This window comes from Rana temporaria, chromosome 11, assembly GCF_905171775.1.
Source record: "Rana temporaria chromosome 11, aRanTem1.1, whole genome shotgun sequence".
In the NCBI taxonomy this organism is placed as follows: domain Eukaryota; kingdom Metazoa; phylum Chordata; class Amphibia; order Anura; family Ranidae; genus Rana; species Rana temporaria.
Window position 1 is genome coordinate 35,160,059 of NC_053499.1, and position 20,467 is coordinate 35,180,525.

The 20,467-nt window shown below is 42.9% G+C and overlaps 1 protein-coding gene across 1 annotated transcript in view; it reads right to left on the minus strand.

Moving 5' to 3' along the window:
- Nucleotides 1-5,697: 5,697 nt before the first annotated feature.
- Nucleotides 5,698-20,467, minus strand: part of LOC120916784 (E3 SUMO-protein ligase ZBED1-like) — a 94,558-nt gene continuing 79,788 nt past the window's right edge. The window contains exons 4-5 of the mRNA XM_040327720.1: nucleotides 10,949-10,993; nucleotides 5,698-5,897 (exon numbers count right to left, since the gene is read on the minus strand). Of these exons, the coding sequence (XP_040183654.1) occupies nucleotides 5,698-5,897; nucleotides 10,949-10,993 (245 nt within the window). The remainder of the gene's footprint in view (nucleotides 5,898-10,948; nucleotides 10,994-20,467) is intronic.

The window sequence follows — 20,467 nt, forward strand, 5'->3', positions numbered from 1 at the left end:
CCCATTGTCGCCTCTCCTCTTTGCCCTGGCCATTGAACCTCTCGCGGTCATGATTCAGGCGGACCCTTTGATTCAGGGATTCCATTTTGGAGACCTGCACGAGAAAATTATGATGTATGCCGACGATACCATGCTGCTTCTTGGGGACACGGCCGGGTCGTTGACAGAGGCCATGACGGTGGTCCGACGGTTCGGCGTTTACTCGGGCCTGACCATTAACTGGACTAAGTCCTCCTTGCTACTGCTTGATCGACGACCTCTCCCGCCCGTGAATACTATACAAGATATCCCGGTCTCTGAATCTTTTCGGTACCTGGGTATCCAAGTTACGGCATGCCCACTAGACTATATTAAACTCAACCTTACCCCGTTGATTAATCGCTGTAGGGACCGGGTCAAGGTGTGGAGCAAACTTAAACTGTCACTGGTGGGGAGGGTGAATTTAATAAAAATGATTCTTATGCCACAATTGCTATACATATTGCATAACTCCCCGATGGTCATCCCTCTGAAAAAATTTAGAATCATTAATTCCCTCTTCCGCTCTTTAATTTGGTTAGCAAAGCCTCCCAGGGTCAAATTGGAACAACTGCAATGTCCAAAGGAGGCCGGCGGATTGGCATTGCCCAACCCCTGGCTCTATTATTTGGCCTCCCAGGCGCAGCATATTGCGAGAGTGTCTGGCCCCCAACGGGACCTCCAGCTGAACCTGAAGGATTCTTCGGTTCACCTGCTCAGGTTCACGACCGGGGCGGAAGTGGTAGAGGGACTGGAAGCATTGCAGTATGCGAAATCCAACAGACGGTTTCCCACATATGTCCTCATGCAAAAGGTCTGGAACAAGATCAGGATGATGCAAGGCGTGACAGGGTTCACAAAATATAGCCCCATATGGGACAACCAACACTACCGAGAGATAGCTAAGATACCGTACGGATCGAGATGGAAACGGCATGGCATATTCGCTATGTCACACATAGTAAGGGCGGGCAGGTTGAGACCTTTTGCAGAACTCAGGGCGGACTTTCAACTCCCTGCGTCCATGCACTTTTATTACCTACAACTTAAACATGCATTTGATGCTCAGCAGGAGGATGACATATGGGCATTGAATGTGGCTCCGGTATTTAATTACTTATTAGACGTGTCCACATACAAGGGTTTTATATCCAACTGCTACGCTATGCTGCTAAACCTCTTCCAAGGCGGTGGCGCTGTGGGAACGGGATGTGGGTGCGTTTGAAGATGAGCAGTGGGAAGAGGCCTTGCAGGCGATTCCCGCCTGCTCCCTGAACGTGGCACATAGACTATCACAACTTTACATCCTCTTACGGGTACACTATACGCCGGCCCGGCTGGCGCGGATGGGACTGGGGGTGGACCCCTGCTGTACTAGGTGCTGCAGAGACCATGGTGACCTCATTCATCTTCTGTGGCGATGCCCGAAGCTCCATTTATACTGGTCAGGGGTGGTGGATTCGATTAATAAGGCCTTTCAGGCTCAAGTCCCTTTGGATCCCAAGGTGTGTCTTCTGGGGATCACAGAGGGTCTCCTGGTAGAGGATATCCCTAGACAGGCTATAGGCAGAGCTCTGTTCCAGGCTCGCCTGATGATACTAAGACACTGGAAGGATACTGAACCGCCAACAGTGCAGGAATGGATTACACAAATGGGGGTCACTCTTAGATTGGAGAAGGTGGTGTATCAGAAATGAGGGTCGAGTAGTAAATATGAAAAGTTATGGGCTAAGTGGTTGGATGTTCCTGGGTTGGCCCCAATAGACTTGGTTTATGACAGGATATTTTAAGGCCTCTGCCAGCTGGATAGGGGACGTCATTACGGGCCTCGGAAGGGGTAGGGAAGGAATTGTTTCCAGGAAATTTTACAAGGTGTTGGGGATCTGACTGTAATACAATGTTTTGTTTTTATGTGTACTCTCCCATGTGATTTTCAAATAAGCTCTGGAGAATGTAAACTGTATTAATTTTATACATGCTCAATAAAAAAACCTTTGTTTGAGAGAAAAAAAAAAGTCTGTATCAATGTCCCCCACACCTCTGTCGGACATGAGCCACTGCTCTGCCTCATTCAGTTGTGTGTGTGTCAATTTTAGCTTGAGCTACTGAATTCTGTAACCACCAGACTTTATTTTTCAACACAGCAGCCTAAAATAGACATATAAAAAAGATGTCTCGGAGCACAACTTGCTGGCTAAAACATAAATAGGAAATATATAGTAAATGCAACATATCATATTTGTCTACCAAAAAATGTTGACGTTTTTGGTCTGAAACGTAATAAAAAAAAACACTTTACTTTTACTGTAAAAAGAAAACAGTTAAGCAAAGTGCTGTTATTTCACAGATGCAATCGGTCACATGCTTTGTACTGTGTTATGTGATTATTAGACGAGAATCGGCATAATAGGAAACACAGGAGGGAATATTAACTTTTTCCTGGCACTAGTGGTAATTAAATCTTTCTAGACTAGCATGGTTAGCTTTGCTTTCAGCATTTAAAACTCAAAAGAAATAGAATGATAAGTAGAACCAAAAGTGTAATTATAAATCAAACACTGCAACATGTGCACTTGGTATTAATACAGATTTTTTTTGTCCTGCAAACTTTGTCAGAGTTTTCATAAAACTGAGGAATTCCAGACAAATCTGTTTCCATGCAGGTTCCTATACTTTGTGCCAGACGCATAACTTTGTTAGATAGAGGCCTCAGCAACAGCACAAAAAATCATAACCAAACAATTTCATGCTAAAGTAAATTTAATACTGTACATAAAACATATTGAGATAAATATTATCTACAGACATATAGAGCTCCTTAATATCTTAAAACTTATCTTTGCTTTTTTGAAAAATACTTTTTACACCGCATAAATCCAGCAGTCTTCTTTAAACTGCCTGGACAATTTATTTATATTTAAATTATTGGCCAGAGGATTTTAAAGCTGAGTTCCACAATTTTTTATTTTTTACGTCAGCAGCTACTTACCTGTCCTGGGCACCCGTGATGTCGACACCCGAAGCCGATCGATCCCTGGGCTCTCAGATGCTGCCGCCGCCATCTTCGGTAAGGGAATCAGGAAGTGAAGCCTTGTGGCTTCACTTCCTGATTCCCTACTGAGCATGCACGACTCACTCTGTGCGATGCCACTGGTCCCTGCTGTTTTCTGGGTTCTGTGTGTCTCCCGGAAGACAGTGGGGGAAAGTGGCGTAGATACCCACAGGTGGCTCGGGTATCTATGCAAAATAGCTGTATTACACATGTATCTGCTCCCCCCTCCCTATTGAAAGGTGTGACACCGGAGGGGGGGGGGGGTCCCAAAAAGCAGAAGTTAAATTTTTTGGGTGGAACTCCACTTTAAGTTTTTTTCTTTAATATTTTTTACCAGATCTGAACTTTTTACATATATTTGCTAATCTCAAAAGTGCTTTGCCCTATGTAGTTTCTTTTTTTTTTTTTTTTCAGGTTCTGTTAAAATTGTAAAATTATATTCTTTGTTCAAACAAATTGATTTTACACACAAAGGTATCAAACGATATAAATTCTTGTGACCCAATGCTCTCCCGCTATAACTTCACATATTATAAATTGACCACAATAATCAGAAAATAAGGAGAATAAAAATAAAATAAAATAAATAAAAATGTATAAAAAAAAAAACTCCTTTCCTTCCTCTTTTTAGCAAAGCCTGTGACTGACAGCTGTTATGTTGTCATTGGCAATCAATTAATCTGTTAAGCCCCATACACATTATCAGTTTTCCTGTAGGTTTTTCTCTTCAGTTTTACCAAAACCATCTAAAAAGAGGTCAAATCTTAAGAGTTTCAATTCGTATGCAATCAGACAGGCCCTTGCACTACATGGTTTTGGTAAACCTGAAAAGAAAAACCTGCAGGAAAACTGATAGTGTGTATGGGGCTTCAGTCTTCTATCTCAGGCGGGAAAAAAGAGAGCTGGTTCTCTTTTTTTGTGTGGCGGGTTTGGCAGTTTGAAATATGAGAAGCAGGTGGTGGCGCCAACCTTAAGTGTAGATAAATATCAAAAAATAATAAATGTTGTATGGGTGGTATAATAAAGCCAGAACCAAAAACAAAAAACAACAAATTGTTGCGTGGTGATCCAAATAACAAACTGATCAAAAAACTATTCAAGAAACAAAAAAACTCAAAAAGTGTTCAAGTGCTGAAAAATCATTCCATCTCTGCTTCATGCAAAATTGAGTGAATCAATAAATATAAATATAAATATAAATATAAAAATAAAAATATAAATATAGTGCAGTGTGCTTTCAACAAACAGTTTCCATACTGTCAGTAAAAGAGTCTTTATGCAAAAAATCCATGCAAAAATAAATAAATAAATAAAATATTAAAAGTGCTGTGTGCTTCTTCCACGTGAGAGCAATAAATCTTCTGTGCAAAAAAAAAAAAACGTGCTCGCTCCCTATGGTCCCGCACTCACCAGATACTTGAACCCCTACAGGGGTAACAGGCGTTCACAGTATAAATACTGACAAATCCCTGGATCTTCCCAGAATCTAAAATTCCACCGCTCAGAAGAGGAGGAGACAAATGGATTGCCCAATAGTGTGATATCGTTTTTAAAAGGAACAATTTTTATTCACATCATACAGGGTACTCACAATTTGGTAGAAAGGTTAATACACATAACATAAAAACGTGCTGTAGCTTAGAGTAGCGTCTGCTCTACCGGTTTCGTCGATCTGACGTCATCTGGAGTTTTTCAGGCAGTTTTCCCGCCTGAAAAACTGAGAGGGAGCATACACATGGCCGGGATTCCCGGTCAAAAGCTCTCCTCACAGTTTTCCCTTCAGAGAAAGTAAGTGTGCACGAGGCATATGTGTCATCTATACATTTATGCATATTTTTACCATGCCTATGTGTTCTAAATGCATTTTTAAGAAAAACCAATCTACCTCATCATAGCCCTTTTTGTCATTTGTGGAGAAAAGGTGCATGAGGATTCTATTATGATTGAAAAGATAGATGGACTTGGGGAACCTGATGGTTTTATTCTTAGCCTTTATATTTTGGGGAAAAGCCCATCTGGTCTAAATGGATAAGAAATGGTACATACAGTATGGCAAGAGGCGGATTGAGAGAATTTTGGTTAAAGTTTTAGGTTAACATCAAGAAAGGAAATTGTGGTCCTTCCTTTGGCATGACTGAAAAGGTATTTTATTGTAGGTTGTGTCCCTTCAGAATGGTGGCAAGGAGTTGTGCATAGGTCTTGCAGTAGCTGCTGAGTAACCATCAGGTCTCCAGGCCAGGTCTGATTGTAGAATCTTGGCCACCTCATAGAATGCATCTATGTTAAAAGGGGTCTGCATGATTTATGGTGAAACATATTTTACAAGTGATTTCGGCAACATCGTCACAGTCACTTGTGAACGAGCGAGCGGATTCCCCCACACTACATTTAGTCCTGCTAGAAAGTAACTTACTGCCCATAACTGTATGTTCTGGGCGTTGGGGGACTCCATCATGCTGCCGCCCCGAGGCCTGGCCTTGGTGGCCTTGTGGGAAATCCGGGCCTGGTTGTGTCCCTTCGGGATGGTGGCAAGGAGGTGTGCATAGGACTTGCAGTATCTGCTGACTAGCCATCAGTTCTTAAGGCTTTGCCTGATTATAGAATCTTGACCACCTCATAGCATTCCTCTATGGTAAAGGGGGTATGTAGATGGTCCGTGGTTTCCTGTTGGAGACTTGGAAGACCTGAGTAGTTCCAAATGTGTTGAATATGACCGTGTTGGAAAGCATGCCTGCGTGTTTCAGGTTTTTGTAGAGTTGCTGGTAAAACCCTCTAAAACATGCCTCTTTGTTGGCGGATTTAAACTTTTTTGTGCTCTTTCCAAAGTCTGTTTGAGAGATTAACCTTTTAAGTTTAATCAAAGATGGGATTTCAATAAATCAACCCCAATGTGTCGCTGAGACAGGCAGTGTTCCTCAGACCTAACTGCTGTTTAAATAGAGAATTGAGCAAGGGGGATGAGTCACTGGCTTCACTAATATTCCCATCACATATGTTACTGGAAATGGTAAAAGGTAAGCGGGTGCTGTAGCGATTGCTAACTGGGAGCCAGCAACATAAGCTAAAGCGTATATCCCCAGCACACCACGGATCTTTTAATTAATGTCCAAATGTTTATTCAGATGATCACATCAGAGCAATAACGTACAATGTGTCAGGACCATGCGGACCCCTTCATCTGCTCTGACTCACTTGCATGCTATATTCGCAGCTTGAGATACTATCTCTGTAAATAACAGTTTTTAACAGCTGGAAGTAGGGAAAAATATAAAATGTATGCTTGCTCAAAAGAAGAAAAGAAAATATGTATTTACTTGCTGACCATAATAAATAAAGAAATATGTTCACAACTGCTACACTTTTCCTTCTAATGCTTGAAAGTTGATTTTTTTTTCCTACATCCTTGATGGCTTCTCAGTGTTTTAACCATCCCTGTAAAGCATTGAGTCAGTCTTCAAAGAGAAAAAGAGAAAAAGACTCAGATGCTTCTACCACTTTTATAACCTAAAAACTGGTTTTGAATCATTAAGGCACATTCTTTACATTAGTTTAGATTTCCAAAGAGAGAGTTTGGGAGTGATTCCAGTGCATAGTTTATGGTAAAAATCACTGTCATAAACTCGCTGTCCTGTTGCAAAACCTTTCAAGTGTTTCAATATGGCTCGCCACACGTGAAATAAACATGTATAGAGGCAGGCCTATTCGTTTTCTTTTCTTTTTAACACTGAAAAGCACACAATAAAATAAAACTGGATGTGGATCATTGGAAAATACTGAAGTGCATACAAATAGCAATGCTATTTAATGCATTATCACCAAACTAAACATCCCTGGATAATTTATTGATCTGCAAAAATGTATGGTTGCCAAAGTACAGGATAAGTGGAACTAGTATTATCAGAATCAAAGGGTAAACTGTTGTAGGTCCATGGTGGTCATCCTTTACCATAACGCCCCTTTCCCACAGCTGTTCTGATCAGGTCCACCTGATCGGAAGGTCCATTCATCCCTATGAACAGACGGGTGTAAACAGACTTGTGTCCATTTACAAGCGCCTACCTCAGAGCCTGATCGGGTCCACTAAAGAAAACAGAAAAGGGATTTGTCCTCTTCCTTTTTAGTCAGAGCAGATCAGAGGGTAGTCGTGTGTAAGCGGACAGCAGAGTCCGTTTATGTCTGGCTGCTCATTCACCACAGCCAGGGCTGGACTGGGACAAAAATTTGGCCCTGGACTTCATCCAGACTGGCCCACTTTGACAGGTCTCTCCCATGGCGGCAGGACAACTCCCGCACCCCCCCCCCGGCCACCCAAGCCCCCTCTCCCCCTTCACTAGCCACTAGCCATTCTACTTTATTAGAGTAGAACGGCTGGTACTGGTACGTTTATAGGCAGTACCAGTGGGGAAGCTAGACATTATTTCACCTGGGGAAAAGAATCAGTTCAGTGCCCCCCCTAATGGGACAAGATTAGGCAGAAGTGAGAAGCTCCCAGGCCATAGCTGTTGAGTCTGTCCCCTCCCCCATGCTCCTCTGTCGTTGTCCCTGCTCCTCTGGGGGGAGGGAGAGACAGAGGAGCAGAGGGGGCAGCGGTCCGCTGTCAGGCCCACTGAGCCATTGGCCCACCGGGAAACTCCCTGTAGTCCCAATGGTCAGTCCATCCCTGACCACAGCGGGCTCTGTCCATGTTCGCTTTGTAGAAACTGAGCAGACATCAATGTGTCATCCGCCCGCTCTGCTTAGATCAGCAGGGGATCATCACACAGGCCTAAAGAGCCCCCTATTATGTGACTGAGAACAAGGAAGCAGATCAAGAGTTCTGACCTTAAAGTAAAACTATAGACAACATTTTTTTTTTTTTCATTTTGTATGGTGTAATGGAGGGTTATAGCCCCTATAATATATATGTTTTTGCCATCTTGGTCCCATTGCGAAGCTTTACCTTCCCTTCCTGTTCCATAGCCAAAACAGGAAGTGAGAGGACATCCCTGCAAATTAATAGACATGTGCACACTGAAATATTTTGTTTTGTAATTTCGTTTTCGTCCAAAATTTAATTTATTTAGTTATTCCCGAAATTCGTTTTTATTCATTTCGTTTTACGTAAAAAAACTGCATTCGTTCCGAAAATCCAAATTAAGGTCGAATCTGTTATTGAAGACTTATGGCGTCTGTCGAACGTTCTAAAGAAAAAAAAAAAAAGATTCGACAAAAAAAAAAAATGTTTCTCTATGTCGAATCTTCATGTCTCTCTATGGCGAATCTTCATGTCTCTCTATGGCGAATCTTCATGTCTCTCTATGTCAAATCTTTTCTCTCTATGTCGAATCTTTTCTCTTTATGTAGAATAATATTGGACTAATAGAGTTAAGGTTAGGCACAATTAAGGTCGAATCTGTCATTGAAGGCTTATGGTGTCTGTCGAATGTTCTAAGAAGAAAAAAAAAAAGAAGATTCGAGAGAATCTTTAAAAAAAAAATGTAGACTCTTTACGTCTCTCTATGTTGAATCTTCATGTCTCTCTATGTCGAATCTTCATATATCTCTATGTCGAATCTTTTCTCTCTATGTCGAATCTTTTCTCTCTATGTCGACTCTTCTTCATGTCTCTAAAAATGTCAAATCTTTTCTCTGTAGAATAATATTGGACTAATAGAGTTAAGGTTAGGCACATTCAACCACAACGAAAACAAAAATAAAGCATTTGCTTATGTCAGATCTTTTGGTTTTGGTTTTCTGTGCTTTCGTTATCGTTTGTTAAAATGATAACGAAAATACCTGAAATTCGGACAAAAATGCATTCGGACAAAAACGAAGGCACATGTCTACAAATTAATGGAATTTCTTGGAGCTCCCTAGGTCACCTGAACTAGTGTCCCCACTGGAAGATTTCCCTTCTATTACTTTTTTCGTTTACTTTTAATGATAATGGAAAACAGGACTAATAGACACAAAATGGGGACACAAAAAGCAATATAAACTGACATGTGTTCAAATCCCTCCCCTCTATATCTTAATTTTATACTTTAACGATTGCACACTTGTCCATATCAGAGACCAAATAGTAAAGCAAGAATGAAAAAACAAGTAAACATGGCCACTTAACAGATGTATGTTTTAGGGCCACTATAAAAATAAATAATGTATGCCAACAACTGCATGTACCGTAGTTAATATGTAATGATAGTATGCTGGAAATTCCTTATTATAATTAACATTATTTTCCTAATTTCAATGCAGACCAAGCCATCAAGCTACTCACTCAATAGTGGCTGAAATTGGGACAAAATGGAACATTGCTGGAGATATTTTCAACAGTCACCTTTTATTCACAAGTTTAAAGCCCTGTACACACACTCGTTTTTTACGGTGGAAAAAAGTCCACCGTGAAAAAACCGAGGGTAAAGCCGAGAACCCGGCAGGAAAACTGCCATAGAGCTTTGGCCGGGAATCCCGGCCGTGTGTATGCTTCATGGGCACTGCCTCGCAGTGTTTCCCATAGAGTATTAGTAAATCTGGTGGAAAAAAAGCCGACGGGAATCCCGACGGGAAAATAGAGAACAGGTTCTCTATTTTCCCGTCGGGATTCCCGTCTGTTTTTTTGACGGGAAAATTGCGAGGAAGCATACACGTCAGGTTTTCCCGGCCTAAAGCTCTCCTGGCAGTTTTCCCAAAGGGAAAACCGGTCGTCTATATGAGGCTTAACTCTTAAAAAAAACTTTTGACAAACAAACTCAAACTAACCCATAAACTGTTATGCTCTGTTCACACAAGTACACATTTTCACATGGACTGACCTCACATATTGGCCAGTGGGGAATTCATGTACCTAAGTGTGGAGGCTCGGGAGTCCTTCAAGTGGTGGTATGAAATCTGGTCACAAGCCTTGTTCAGTGGCAGCAAGGTGCAGGGTCAGGATCAGGTTCAAGGTCGGCAACAGGCAGAACTGGTAACATGCTGGCAGTGGGGTACCAAATCAGGAAGCAGAGACATGGTCAGAAATCCAAGCTGAGTTCAGTAACATAAGTAAGCAGCAGACATAACAGACAGAGGTGATCCAAGACAGATGTCAGATGTAGCCAGGTCAGGAACAAGGTTAGGAGACTTTCTAGAATCAGGAACACAGGAGCCAGAGCTGAAGACAATCCAGCACTGAGGCAGGCTGACTCTCAGTTTAAATAGGCTGCTAAGCACCAGAATCTGTGGATGCATGGGCACACCTACGTGTACGCGCACGTGACGATGTGTATGCTTCAATTCGCATTTGCGTGCGCATTCTAGTCTGTGCTCGTCTTGAGCTTCTATGCTTTTGACTCTACACATGCGCATAAGAAGGAACACCTGCTGCACTGGAATAAGCACCTGCTGCACGAGATTCCTGAGTGGGTCCAGCTACAGTGTGAAGTGTTAACAGAGGCAGCAATGGTAAAAATGATATATATATATATATATATATATATATATATATATATATATACTGTATATATTAGGGATGCACTGATACCATTTTTTTTTACGATGAGCACCAATACTTTTTTTTTTTAGTACTCACCGATACCGATTACCGATACCTACCGCAACTTTTTTGTCTACACTTCAGCTGTCAGCAATGGTACAAAGCATTGAAAAGTTATTGCTTTAAGCTTTTTCCCAATATATGTTAAAGTTGTAAAAATATTACCGAACAAAGAAAACAAAAAAAAGTTTTACTGTAATTATTAATAGTTAATAAAATGTGAACAAAAAAATAAATCAACAGGAAAATACTAATTAAATGGAGAAGTAGAATGAGGTGTTAATAAGGCTGATTATAGTAAATTAACGGTTTATAAGGGGTAAACAGAGGAACAATCTAATAAAAAACAAAACTTATTTTTTTACTTGACGGGTTGACTTCTTCTGCAGACTGAAGTTCATCCCTTTGATCTGTAAATGAATACACAGAAAGATAGATAAAAAAAAACAATGTTTCTATTTATTTATTTGTTTCAGTGGCCGAGCAATGTTGTTGATAAACATTGCCCGGCTGCTTTTTTTTGACAGCTCCAATTGCCGGGTTTTCGTTTACCTCTTCAGCTTTCAACAGGGGAACCCCACTAAGACCGGGTTCACATATGTGCAGCAGCGGTTCCCAGCATGGGGTCTGTTGCTTTCCCATGCATTCAGGTGCGAATCAGGTTAAACATTTTGCGGAGGCTCTTTATCACGTGATCAGCCGTGTCCAATCACGGCTGATCACGATGTAAACAGGAAGAGCCGTTGATCGGCTCTTCCTCACTCGCGTCTGACCGACACGAGTAGAGGAGAGCTGATCTGTGACTCTCTTGACAGGGGGGGTTTGCGCTGATTGTTTATCAGCACAGCCCCCCCTCGGATGCCCACACTGGACCACCAGGATGCTGCCTAGGACCACCAGGGAAGCACCCAACATGTGGATGGCCAGGTAAGTCCCCATGGCCATCCACATGTTCCAAAGTATAAATAACATATGCCAATCAGTGCCCACAAATGGGCACTGACTGGCACCATCATGGCACAACAAAATTTGTGATGCACAGCAATGCCACCCACCAGTGTCATCAGTGCCACCCACCAGTGTGCATCAGTGCCACCTATCAGTGCTCATCCATGCCCATCTGTGCCCACCTATCAGTGCCCGTCCATGCCACCTATCAGTGCCACCCATAAGTACCCATCAGTGCCAGCTATGAGTGCCCATCAGTGCCAGCTATGAGTGCCCATCAGTGCCAGCTATGAGTGCCCATCAGTGCTGCCTATGAATGCCCATCAGTGCCGCCTATGAGTGTCCATCAGTGCCACATTCCGGTGCTGCCTATCAGTGCCAATCATCAGTGCCCATCAGTGACGCCTTATCGGTGCCCGTCAGTGACGCCTTATCGGTGCCTATCAGGGACGCCTTATCAGTGCCCATCAGTAATGCCTTATCAGTGTCCGTCAGTGCCACCTTATCAGTGCCCGTCAGTGCAGCCATATCAGTCCCTGTAATTGAAGAAGAAAAGGTACTTATTTACAAAATAAATTAACAGAAACAAAGAAAAACTTCGTTTTTTTCCAAATTTCCGCTATTTTTTTATTTGTTGCGCAAAAGATAAAAATCGAAGAGGTGATCAAATACCACCAAAATAAAGCTCTATTTGTGGAAACAAAATGATAAAAAAATTGTTTGGGTACAGTGTAGCATGACCGCGCAATTGTCATTCAAATTGCAACAGCGCTGAAAGCTGAAAATTGTCTTGGGCAGGAAGGTGTATAAGTGCCCGGTATGGAAGTGGTTAAGGACATCGCTCCTTAACAAGTGATAATTGACAGCTTTCTTTTTTTACAATTAACCTGTCAGTGGGGGGAATCACAATGACAGATAAAAGAACCGAGCCTGAAAGTATTGGTTTCAGGTATCAGAGCATTTGTACAAGTACTGATACTCGCGCAAATGCTTAGTATCGGCGCCGATACCGGTGCAACACTAATATCAATTTATATATACACACATAGGGCCAGATTCTGGTAGATCGCTGCATCTTTGCGGCAGCGTAACGTATCTCATTTACGTTACGCTGCCTCAAGTTTTACGGGCAAGTGCTTTATTCACAAAGCACATGCCTGTAAAGTTGCGGCGGCGTAACGTAAATCCTCCGGCGCTAGCCCGCCTAATTCAAATGATCCGGCTAGGGGGCGTGGATCATTTAAATTACTGCGCATGCGCCGTCCCTAAAATTTCCCAAAAGGACATTGCGCTAAATGACGTCGCAAGGACGTCATTGGTTTCGACGTTACGCAAACAACGTAAATTTTCAAATTTCGACGCGGGAACGACGGCCATACTTAACATTCACTGCGCCTCATATAGCAGGGGCAACTTTACACGTCGCAAATCTTACGTAAACGTCGTAACTTCACTGCGTCGGTCGGGCATACGTTCGGGAATTCGCGTATTTTGCTAATTTGCATACTCGATCGGGAAAAAGACGTCGGCGACACCTAGTGGTGAAAAAAATAATGCATTTAAGATCCTACAGCGTAAGAGCCTTACGCCTGTCGGATCTAATGGTTATCTATGCGTAACTGATTCTATGAATCAGGCGCATAGATACGACGGGCGGACTCAGAGATACAACGCCGTATCAGGCGATACGCCGGCGTATCTCTTTTGAGAATCTGGCCCATACAGTTTTGTGCCTTGTCAGACAGGTTATCTGTCAAACAGAGTTTTCAATGGGATAGGTTTATGAGCTCTAGAATTGGCTATACTGAGTGGAGAAAACTGATTTTACCGTTTTCCCCAGGATTACTGGGTTTTGGAGTCCAGATCCTTCCAACTGTCTTGGGAGGGATGAAGCCGCTAAAGCTGTGTCCGCACATTACCGGAGACCAGCAGCCTGATTGTACACACATGCACTGCCGTTCCAGCCAATCTGTCTATAATTCAGGGCTTCTTTCCTCCGAAGACAAGCTGCTCTATGTGCGGAGAGAGACACTAGACAAGTGTCTACTCTGGCCTCAAGTAGAGGTGGCCAGATTTGACCAGGCCGTTGACGGAGAGGTATTAAGAGGCCATGTGTCATTAGAGAAAGCTGAGTGCTCAGTCCTTGTTTAGACATGTTTAGGGGCTACAAAGCCTGGATAGCCAAGAGGCTGGAAAACTTAAGTTCTGATGCTTAACCACTTCCATACAGGGCACTTACGTAGCTTCCCGCCCAAGCCAATTTTCAGCTTTCAGCACTGTCGCACTTTGAATGACAATTGCGCGGTCATGCTACACTGTACCCAAACAAAATTGGCGTCCTTTTTTCCCCACAAATAGAGCTTTCTTTTGGTGGTATTTGATCACCTCTGCGATTTTTTTTTTTGCGCAACAACTAAAAAAAGACTGAAAATTTGGAAAAAAAATTAAGTTTTTATTTTTTTCTGTTAATTTTTTTGTAAATACGTTTTCTCTTTCAATTACGGGCACTGATATGGCGGCACTAATGGGCACCGATGAGATGGCACTGATGGACATCGATGAGGTAGTACTGACGGGCACAGATGAGGTGGCACTGATTGGCGGCGCTGGTATGCGGCACTGATGGGCACACATAGGCGGCACTGATGGGCACACATAGGCGGCACTGATGGGCACACATAGGCGGCACTGATGGGCACACATAGGCGGCACTGATGGGCACTCATGGGCGGCCCTGGGCACTCATAGGCGGCACAGATGGGCACTCATGGGCAGCACTTATGGGTGGCACTGATGGATACTTATGGGTGGCACAGATGGGCATTGATAGGTGGGCACTGGGCATGGATGGGCACTGTGGGGTGGCACTGATGGACACTGTGGGGTGGCACTGATGGACACTGTGGGGCAGCACTGATTTTGCCAGGTTGCCAGTCAGTGCCCATTTGTGGGCACTGATTGGCATCTTTTTTCTTTTTTTGAATGCTTTTTTTTTTTAGACTTCTTTTTTTTTTTTTTTCAGGCTTTTTTTTTTGCCCACCCTGGTGGTCCAGGGTGGGCTTCCCTGGTGGTCCATGTGGCAATCAGAGGGGGGGGCTGCGCTGACAAACAATCAGCGCGAACCCCCCCCTGTCAGACGTGAGTGAGGAAGAGCCATCGACGGCTCTTCCTGTTTACATCGTGATCAGCCGTGATTGGACACGGCTGATCACGTGGTAAAGAGTCTCCGCCGGAGGCTCTTTACCGAGATCGGAGATGCAGGGTGTCAGACTGACACCCCGCATCACCGATCGCCGCGATGCGCGCCCCCACGGGCGCGCGCGGCATGAAATCCTGCAGGACGTTCTGGAACGTCCTGTCAGGATTTCATAACCACTTCCCGGACTTAATCGGCTATAGGCCGGGCGGGAAGTGGTTAAAAACCCTATGAGGGAAACCCTTATGCTGCGGTAACACAATTGGAAATTCCGACAAGAAAACCGTTGATTTTTTTTCCAGCAGAATTTTGGCTCAAACTTGTGTTGCATACACACAGTCACACAAAATTCTGACCGTCAAGAACAACACTACAACGAGCCGAGAAAAATTTATGTTCAATGCGAATCCGAGCGTGTGTCAAATTCATTCCAAGCATGCGTGTTTTTTTATTGCATACAGACAATCGGAATTTCCGACAAGAACTTTTCCTGTCGGAAAAATTGAGAACCAGCTCTCAAATTTTTGCTGTTGGAAATTCCAAAAGATAAAGTCTGATGGAGCCTACACACGGTCGGAATTTCCGACCAAAAGCTCACATCGAACTTTTGTTGTCGGAAATTCCGATAAGGCATAAGAGTTATTTTGAACTTTACTTTTAAATAAAAGTGGACCCAAAGGCTAGGTTCACACTGCTGCGAATTCAAAATGCGATTTTGCCGCAATTTTGGCCGCGATTTAAGAGACATCTGTGCAGGGTTTAATGTAAATCGCGGCGCAAAATCGCAAAAAGTAGTACCGGAACTACTCTTTGAAATCGGTGCAGCGCCGCAGATGCGGCGTCGCATCGATTAGGACGGTGCCATTGCCGACAATTGCCGGCAAATGCCGCCGATTTGAGATGCGATTTGACATGTGAAATCGCATCTCAAATCGTACCAAATCGTACCCAGTGTGAACCAGGGCAAAGCCCTAAAAATTTACCTTCATGGCTGGATTGAAGTTGTTGAAAAACACTACACTTTACCTAACCTTCACAATATATATTAAGATTCAACAACAGCGGCTCTTTAAAACGCTTTTCAGAGAATGGTCCTATAGGCCTGGATCATCGTACGAGTTACGCCGGCGTATCTCCAGATACGCCGTCGTAACTTTGAGTCCGAGCCGTCGTATCTATGCGCCTGATTCTTAGAATCAGTTACGCATAGATTTGTATTAGATCCAACCGGAGTAAGTCTCTTACGCCGTCGTATCTTAACTGCATATTTACGCTGGCCGCTAGGGGCGTGTACACTGATTTACGCCTAGAAATATGTAAATCAGCTAGATACGCGAATTCACGAACGTACGCTCGGCTGACGCAGTACAGATACGCCATTTACGTTAGGCTTTTCCCGGCGTAAAGTTACCCCTGCTATATGAGGCGTAGATGCGGCGTACCAATGTTAAGTATGGACGTCGTTCCTGTGTCGAATTTTGAAAATTTTACGTTGTTTTTCGTAAGTCGTTCAGGAATAGGGCTGGGCGTCATTTACGTTCACGTCGAAAGCATTGGCTTCTTGCGGGTTAATTTGGAACATGCGCACTGGGATACTTTCACGGACGGCGCATGCGTCGTTCGTAAAAAGCGTCATTTACGTGGGGTCACAGTAAATTTACATAACACACGCCCACATCTATCACATTTGAATTAGGCGGGCTTACGCCGGCCTATTTACGCTACGCCACCGCAACTTTGGTTTGAGAATACGGCACTTGCCTGTCAAAGTTGCAGAGGCGTAACGTAAATAGGATACGTTACGCCCGCACAAAGATACGCCATTTTACGTGAATCCGGGCCATAGTGTGTACAGTACATCCATGTAAAAGCGACTGTACATGCAATACCTGCTATTACAAGTTGTTTTGATGGAGTTCTACTTACTAGGACATGCACTGAACCAGTTAATTACGTCCACGTCTCAAGGGCATTGTGAATTTAAATTCTGGAGGACACTGGATGAGGTATGCAGATGTTATACATATTTATAGAAAAACAGACATACATACACATACTCCTTTGTACAGGTTGAAGAGTTCTATTTCCATTTTTATCTTACATGTGTATTTATACACTTTATGCATACATCCAATATAAAAAAAAAAAGAAAAAATGTAAATAAATAAATGCTTTTAAATTGCTTTTACCATATAGTGTCTGCCTAAAAAAAAATATATTTTCTTTTCCACTCAGCTAATGTCATTTAAAGAGGTTAATGGACCTTAGTAATGACCCCTCTGGGACAAGTTTAATCTGTGCTATTGAATCTAATGAAAACAAGACCTCTCCTATTACATCATAAGTCTTTCGGACATTATACAGTTTGAAAACCACATCAAATAAAGTGTCATTCTCATACCAGCTGATAAAAAATGACATCACTTAATTTCTAATTGAGCATATTACAATGACTGTGTATGATCAGTCAAGTCCCCTTAACCACTTAAGATCCGGACCAATATGCAGGTAAAGGACCTGGCCAGTTTTTGCGAAATTCGGCATTGCGTCGCTTTAACTGACAATTGCCCGGTCGTGCGACGTGGCTCCCAAACAAAATTGGCGTCCTTTTTTTCCCACAAATAGAGCTTTCTTTTGGTGGTATTTGATCACCTCTGCGGTTTTTATTTTTTGCGCTATAAACAAAAATAGAGCGACAATTTTGAAAAAAATTCAATATTTTTTCCTTTTTGCTATAATAAATATCCCCCAAAAATATATATAAAAAAAAAAAAAATTTCCTCAGTTTAGGCCGATACATATTCTTCTACCTATTCTTGGTAAAAAAAAAATCGCAATAAGCGTTTATCGATTGGTTTGCGCAAAATGTATAGTGTTTACAAAATAGGGGATAGTTTTATTGCATTTTTATTAATATTTTTTTTTTTACTACTAATGGCGGCGATCAGCGATTTTTTTCATGAACGCGACATTATGGCGGACACATCGGACAATTTTGATACATTTTTGGGACAATTGTAATTTTCACAGCAAAAAATGCTATATAAATGCATTGTTTACTGTGAAAATGACAATTGCAGTTTGGTAATTAACCACTAGGGGGCGCTGAAGGGGTTAAGTGTGACCTCATATGTGTTTCTAACTGGAGGGGGGCGGGGCTGGACATGTGACATCATTGATTGTGTTTCCCTATATCAGGGAACACACGATCAGTGACAGCGCCACAGTGAAGAACGAGGAAGCTGGGTTTACACACAGCTCTCCTCGTTCCTCAGCTCCGGGGACCGATTGTGGGACTCCAGCGGCGATCGGGTCTGCGGGTCCCACAGCCGCGGTCACGGAGCTTCGGACCGGGTCGCAGGCGCGCTGGGCACTTAAACAGGAATACAGGTACGTGCTTGTGCCCAGCCGTGCCATTCTGCCGACGTATATGTTCAGAAGGCGGTCCTTAAGTGGTTAAAGGAAAATGACAAAAAAAATAACATATTTGTAAAACAAATCATTGGTATTTAATTTTATTAAAAACTACCTCGCCACATTTTGTCATGTTACAACCAAAAACGTAAATGGATTTTATTGGGATTTTATGTGATAGACCAACACAAAGTGGCGTATAATTGCGAAGTGGAAGGAAAATGATAAATGGTTTTCAAAATGTTTTACAAATAAATATGTGAAAAGTGTGGTGTGCATTTTTTAAAAGATCAAAATTATTTTGATTTGTACTCACTTCTCCGCCAGCTTCAGGGAGTTCCGTCGGAGATCCAGTGACGTCACGGACACCGGCGGGGTTTGCCGTGTCCATCTGAAGGGCTCCTTTGCTGTGCCTTCATATCTGCATGCCGGCGGGACCTTTCTATCTGTCACACGCAAGGGCTGTTACACTTCCCTCTATCACTTCCCTCTATCAACCTGGGATTCTACAGCCATCCACTGGGAGTTGTGATAGTTCCCTTCACGGAACATCTACATGCCGACGGACTGATGTTAACTTCTCCTCATCTGGATTCAGCAGTGGCATCGTTGTACACATTTTTATACCAGTATCATACTTGGCTACATGTTTTTATGACTTCTTTTGTTACTGTTTGGTATTACTCGCACCATTTTTACAGTTTACATCGATTTTATCTCCAGTGCAATATTTATTTTGTTACCTACTTGAAGACTATAAAAGTTTTAATGCTATTCCCATCGAGCGCTTTTTTTGTGTGTTTTGTGTATCCTGCTATCCATTTTTCCAGTGGTTGGTAGCTGCACTGGCAATCAGCCTGCAAGGAGATCAGCTAAAAGTAGTTGGATCTGTATGTGCGTTATAATTAATCGAAATTAGTCGATTAATCAATAAAAAAAATAAAAAATCGATTAATCGAACACAAACATTTTGATCAGTAACAGCCCTACTTTATAGATTTTATGGACATATATTACTATATTATTTACATAAGATATTTAGAGTATGTTTTACTTTCTGGTTTTTTTTTGTTTTTTTTAAATATATCCTGAGGAAGGGGGAGCATTTTTTCTCGCAAAATGCGTTGGCTGTATTTGATGCACCTAACCATGAGGGGGTATTTACTCAGGAACAAATCATTCAACTCTCCAGAAAGCTGCCTGTGCCCAACTCAGTAGAGGGCAGTGTGGTGCATGATTCAGTTCATCACATACAGCTCCCTTTTTTTTGTATTTGTACAAACTTTACTTGAATTGTACAAAAGTACACTTCATTCATGTCGCTGTATAGAAGCATGATTCATCCGATTCTGTACAGCACGCAGTGAAAAAATGCTGCGTCGGGCTGCGTTGCAGGGTGAATGGGACACAGGAAAAAAAATTCTGGCCTAGATTCACGTACGGCCGCTCTACGTTGCGCGGGCGTAGCGTATTGTATTTACGCTACGCCGCCGCAACTTAGAGAGGCAAGTGCTGTATTCACAAAGCACTTGCGTCCTAAGTTACGGTGGCATAGCGTAAATGGGCCGGCGTAAGCGCGCATAATTCAAAGTAGGCTGGTAGGGGGCGTGTTGTATTTAAATGAGGCTTGACCCCATGTAGATGCATGGCCAAACGAACGGCGCATGTGTGCGCATGCTCAGTATCACGTCGTATTTACGCCCAAAGATACGTCGGCTCAATGCCTGTGACGTGAACGTAACTTACGCACAGCTCTATTCGCGTACGACTTACGCAAACGACGTAAAAAGATACGCTTGTTCCGACGTCCATACTTTGCATGGGCTGCGCCACCTAGAGACATGCTTTATCTTTACGCCGGCGTATGTCTTACGTAAACGGCGTAACTAATTGCGACGGGCGTACGTACGTACGTTCGTGAATCGGCGTATCTTGCTCATTTACATATTCGATGCGGAAATCAAGGAAGCGCCACCTAGCGCCCAGCGTAATTATTGCAACCCAAGATACGAAGGCGTAGGAGACTTACGCCGCTCGTATCTTGGCCAAATCTATGCGTAACTGATTCTACGAATCAGGCGCATAGATACGACGGCGGCCATTCGGACTTACGACGGCGTATCTGGAGATACGCCGTCGTAAGTCTTTGTGAATCTGGGAATCTGTGTGTCCCTGTGGGGCCGTTGACAGGCATTTTACAATACAGTAAAGGTTTCAAAGATCCCTTCGAGTGAGATGAACTTTTGTACCAGGCGCTCCTCCATACACATCCAAGAATTTAACATCTGGCGAGCTCTGCTTTTGTTGTTAACAAAGAGTTAGCAGT